A 5,990-nucleotide genomic window follows, 5' to 3' on the forward strand; every position below is an offset into this window, starting at 1 on the left:
GAGACCCAAGTTCGAATCCTAGTTGATTCACATTTTCAGCTAAGTTTATTTCTAAATAAAATAAACGAAGCGGGTAGCGTGCTACCTATCTCTCAAAAAAAAAAAAAAAAAAAAAAAATCCTAGAAGACTACTATCAACTTAACCATGAACCATTATCATTCTAACCGTACATTCTTTTATCGAAGGGCTGAAAATCGTACATTCTTTCTGCCTATCAATTATTTTTCAAAAAAAAAAAAAAACTATTGATGCGCTTATATATTGATATAAATCTACACTTCCACCATTTGAGCAATACTATCTATAAATCTCTAGAATAGATATAGATCTTATTTTCTACTAAGTCTTGTCAATTTATTTATTTTTCATTTTTATTAAAAATTCGGTTAAGTTGTCAAGAATCCTAAGATCATATTGCTTATATCCTGAGTCTTTTCACACTCCCTTTTTATGTTTTTTCACATCTCCTTCTGGCTATCAATTATTTTTTTAAAAAAAAAAAAACTATTGATGCACTTATATATATTGATATAGATCTACACTTCCACCATTTGAGCAATTAATACTATCTATAAATCTCTAGAATAGATATAGATCTTATTTTGTACTAAGTCTTGTCCATTTATTTTTTTTTCATTTTTATTAAAAATTCAGTTGAGTTGTCATGAATCCTAAAATAGTGTATGCATAAAAGTTATACCTTCATATAGGTGTACACCTAGCATATTTTTTTATCATCCAATAGGCTATAGATTAAATAGTAAGATCGTGATCATAATCTTTACCTTTCTCACCGTACCACTAAATTTTTAAGAAACTGTTAGATGTACACTAAAAAGAGAATGTAAATTTTACCTTATTTATCTAACAATTTATAATTTTTATTAAAGTTTTAATATTAAAAAATATTGAGATATTGAATGATAGAGTGTAAAATTTATATTAATTCTCAATCACCATATAATAAAATTAAAAAAATAAAATAAAAAATATATATAAACAAGGAAATAATCAATTTCATAATCCAATACCCAACATGGTCTTATCAACAAAACGGCCCCATGTTGTTAATTCCTCCTCCCGTGTGGACCTTTACGCGACACAAGTCACTGTACACCATATGCCACGTCACAGTGACACCATCCGCGCTATCTTGCGCCGCTCACCAACTCAATCCCCCACTACTCTACACCTTCTCGTTCCGACCCTCCGCCGCATATTCGATCCATCTTCTAGTTTCTACTATTCAAATGTTACAATAATAATATAGTATCTAAATAAAAGATAAAAGATAATAATATATATATTTCTCAACTATAAGCCAATTTGGAATAAGATGCTATAATTTTTTTTAATTTATTAAGTAAAAATAAATTGAAGAATCTTATTTCAAAATGGCTAGTAGACTATATAGTCGAGAAAATTTACATACACATTTTTATCTATCTTCTATCTAATAATAATAATAGCAGGGCCTCTCGGGCTGCGGCAGCGGAGCCGCAAACCCGACCGCGCGGCAAACAACGTCGCCGCCGCCAGCGGCCGCGACCGCGACCGCAGCGGCTCCCGCGGAGGCCGGCAGGGGGTTGGTGGTGCGGCGGTAGGGGCCGAGCCACTTGGCGGCCATGAACCGACGCTTCCGCCACGGCGGCACGCTCAGCCCCCGGCTCTGCAGCGACCGCCGCGCCGCCTTCGCCACGGCCTTCACCGCCCGCCTTACCTCCTCCGGCCGCGCCACCGCCACCGCCGGCAGCGCCCCCGCCACCCGCCCGTACTCCTCCGTCGCCCGCGCCAGCTCGAACTCCGCCGCGAACCCGACGTCGATTATGTACCTTCTGCCCCCGACGCCGTCGTCGGCCGTAGCTGCGGCAACGACGTCGATGTACTCGTAGTTGCCGGCGGCGATTCCCTTCGACCCGTCCCACCGCGCCTTGCAGAGCCCGGCATTGTAGCCGCACTCGCGCAGCCGGGCCATCACGGCGCGGCAGAACGCCGACCGGCTTCTCTGGAATGCCGCCAGCGCTTCCACCGCAGCCGACACGTCGGCCGTCAGCCGAATCCGGAAGGAATCGCCCTTGCCGGCGGCACCCAGAAGCGCCCTCACCTCCTCGGCCGTCTTCACGGCCCGATCGCCGTCCTCCGCGTCGGACTCCTCCCCGCCGTCGGAATCCTCGACCGCGGTCGCCGCCGCCACGGATGCCGCAGCAGCGCCGTCGACGGCGTCACCCCCGCCCGCCTCACTCTCGAAGAATGCGTGGATGAGGCCGGAGAGCGCCGCGTGCTCGCTGCCGCTGCTGTCGTACCCGCCCATCGCCACTTCGTCGCCGCGAAGGCGGGCCCTCGCGGCGGCATCAAGAGGGGCCGACGCGCGCTTCGGCCGAATGTATGCCGCTGCCGCCATCGCCGACGCTTTTACCAAAAAAATGTTGGAGCGAGTTATGGAGATTTATAGAAGACAAGAGGAGCATGAGATATGGAATATTAGGAGATGTGAGAAGTGTCGACATCTGTGGGTCACAATTTGGCCATCATAAGTAATTTAGACTCGCTACTGCTGCTCACCGTGGCTAATGATGTGGAAAAAATGGCGAAATTTTATAATCTGCCAAAATGGAATTTTACCTAGGAATATTCCCGCTTGTTATTTCGATCATTAGTAGGTGAAATTGTTCTGGGTAAAATTTTAAATAGAAAAGAGCGATGCGGGTACGGGGAAATAGCACGGAGAGGATATACTGGGCATGAGCTGAGGGACACGTGGTAGGATATGCTGGGGCACAAGTTAAGATGCCTGGTGGTGGGCCCACCCCTGCGGCTTCCACACGGTTCGAGGGGGCGCGGCACGTGCGGGGACGGGACGGGCACGTGACTTCACGGGGAGTAGTATTAGTATTTAGTCGTAGTATATAGTAGAGCGGTGAGAGCGAAGAAATGTATATGAGAATTGAAGGGTGGGGTGGCGAGAGTGTGGGATGGGGTCTCTTATTAAGGCCTTAAGGAGAGTGATGGGAAGGGAGGGGACGGGCTTGTAGCACATGTCTAGGTACGTTGAATGCGCATGGGTGCGGAGGTGTCCAGGTTCAATGAATGTAGAGTGGCTAGAGTTCGAATGATTGATCCAGATATATTTCGCAGAGTATGTGTTGTAATTTAACCGGTGTGATTCTGTGGTTGTACGAAGTATGATTATTCAAGCATATTTCGAAACGACAATAATAGAGTTTTATACCTTTTGATCATATTTGATTCATTGTATCTAGACCAGTATGATGGATGAAAAGGTTAACCAGATTTATTGGACCTATTTGTAAACAATAGAAGTGTGTGAAACTAATTATCTAAACATTTAGTCCTTCGGGTATGATTATGCAGGTATTCTTTTAAATGTGTGATTTCGGCTCGGAGAAACTACTGCTAGCACCTAGTGCATCCAAACAGTTGTGCATGGACTCTCTATTCATCCTTTACACGCATTTTATGTTCTTAACTAGAGTAATGCTACCGTAGTCTTATGAGTCGGAGACTTGCAAACTCGTAAGTCGTTTTGAACAATACAGCTTCCGAATCAAATATTAATATAATAAAATATGATTTAGAGTATTTGAAATACTTAAAAATTAAATTTTCTAAATTTTTGAAATTATGAAAAAGTCCATCAAGACGATCTAAAATAAACGATCAAAATTGAACAATCTCATAAAAGTAAAAGATCAAATTCTTCAATTCAAGATTATAGTTACTGATCGATATACTGAATAGAATTTTTCATTAAAAATTCAACCGATTTCGATTTTTCTACACCGTTAGACTAAAAACGCCTTATATTGGCCGTTAAAATTGTTAATTTTGAGAACCTTTGATCGTAAAACATATGATGTCAAAAATCATAAAATTTGATTTTTAGAATGTTTGAATGTTTTAAATTATATTTAATGATATGAATCGTCGATTCAAAAATTTTATCATCGAAAATAACTTATGACTATAAAGATGATTGAACTCATAATAGTATATATAGCAGCTCGACTCTTTTTAAAAGCATCCAATGCTTTACTTGAAATTTTGTAGCTAAGTGAGAATTAGTGATTAGAAAATCAAATACGTGGATTGCAGCTGAATGTACAACGTAGGATGTACAGATGCATTAGGTGCAGGCAAAATTTGTTAACAATTATAAAATAACTCAAATTAAATGAATTAAAAGTTTGACGGTAAAAACGAAATTTCCAAAGCGTAGGCCTAGTTTATTTTTGGATCTTTGTTTTTCATTTTATTAAAAATGTGAAGTGTGTGGAAGCATCGGTTCTTGAATAAGGTGTTTATTTGACAACCAAAAATAAAAACATAGAGCTTACTTCTTTTCATATCATTGATTTTTCGAAAAAGTTACAATTTCTTATCATCACGGAGTGTATTACAACCTAACCAATTATGAAAAAAAAAATAAAAACTTCATCTATTGATATATATAGTTGAAAAAAAAATTAAAAGACAAAAACAACATTAAGCAAGACCTCGGATAATCGTTTAAAAATAGCCTAAGGGCCCGTTTGGTTCGAGTTATGTAATATTACAAAGTATCTCGACATATCCAGGTATCTTGGATTTCGGCGTGAGATTACTACTAATGCTACATTAGAGCGTTTGGTTTAATACAGTAATGTAATACTAGATTACAGTGTTTATAGCATTAATATGTTTGGTTCAGTTTATAAAATTTAGTAATCCTAACATAAAAGTATAGTTTTTTTCAAAATTGCCCTTGTTGTGGTCATTTGAATATTATTTTTTGCGGAAATGACGAATGGAGGGAAGGAGATCGTGATGATTATTTGGGAGGACGACGCAATAGAAGATGATAGGTGTTCGCGTGAGAGAGAGAGAGAGAGAGAGAGAGAGAGAGAGACGTCCAGAGAGAGAGAGCGAGAGAAAGCGGCGTGCGAGAGAGAGGGCCGGGGGAAGGCGAGATAGAGATGAAAATAATGCTGTTAATTAGATTTGGGGTTGTTGGAGGGTAAAATTGTCATTTTACATAATATGTAGTATTAACGGGTTTCAGTAATGCAAGATACACGACCCCCCTCCCATTAATATTTTCGATGTAATCCTGCTCGATTTGTAATCCTACATTAACAACTAGATTACATAGCGGATTAACCAAACATAGTTATCCTGGCAGGATTGCCTGTAATCCTGCCAGGATAACTCGAACCAAACGCACCCTAAATGTAAAATTGCCTTAATATATTGTTATCAACTATAAATTTAGCTTTAATTATCATACCTTTTTTTTAGAGAGAAAGATAACATGCTACCCGCTTCGTTTATTTTGTTTAGAAATAAATTTAACTGAAAATGTGAATCAACTAAGATTCGAACTTGGGATCTCAAGTACCAATAACCAAGTCCTTTTGCCACTTACGTTAAGAACGGTCAGTAATGACCATATCTTTTTATTTTCACAAAATCCAGTAAGGTGGTGTTTTGAAGGGCGTTATCAAAAGCATTTGTCTTCATTTTTCAAAAACCAAAATAAATTGAAAGTGATTCTGAGAATGGTGTAGGAATCGCTGTTGGGGAAGTAAAATCCCATGGCAATTTTCATTATTATTTTATATCATTGACGATTATATATAGATGTTACATGTGTTGGATGAATATGCAAGGGTTCAGAGGTGTCCAGGTTCAATGAATGTAGGGTGGCTAGGGTTTTTGAAGATGTAGTCCTAAAGATTGATCAAGATCCATTCTGCACTAATACGTGTTGTATTGTATTTTAACTAGTGTACTTATTGGGTACTTAAGTGATGAACGAGGTTTAGGCTAATATTAACGAGCCCAGTTACCTTTCGATTAGATTAGATTCGATGTATCTATATCTAAACTGATAGAATCGATGAAAGGTGTCTCCTCGCTAGCTACTAGAATTTTCTTTTTTGTCAACAATAAATATTTTTATAATGAATAATTAAGCATTAGTTTTAATAAT

At 39.4% G+C, this 5,990-nt stretch overlaps 1 protein-coding gene across 1 annotated transcript; it reads right to left on the reverse strand.

Annotated features, from left to right (window-relative positions):
* Nucleotides 971-2,949, reverse strand: LOC109722830. The gene is made up of 2 exons (XM_020250983.1): nt 2,738-2,949; nt 971-2,410 (listed from the first exon to the last, which is right to left on the reverse strand). Exons 1-2 carry the CDS (start codon nt 2,742-2,744, stop codon nt 1,455-1,457), a joined length of 963 nt encoding a protein of 320 aa, XP_020106572.1. The 5' UTR covers nt 2,745-2,949; the 3' UTR covers nt 971-1,454.

The sequence above is a fragment of the Ananas comosus genome, linkage group 17, assembly GCF_001540865.1.
Source record: "Ananas comosus cultivar F153 linkage group 17, ASM154086v1, whole genome shotgun sequence".
Lineage (NCBI taxonomy): Eukaryota > Viridiplantae > Streptophyta > Magnoliopsida > Poales > Bromeliaceae > Ananas > Ananas comosus.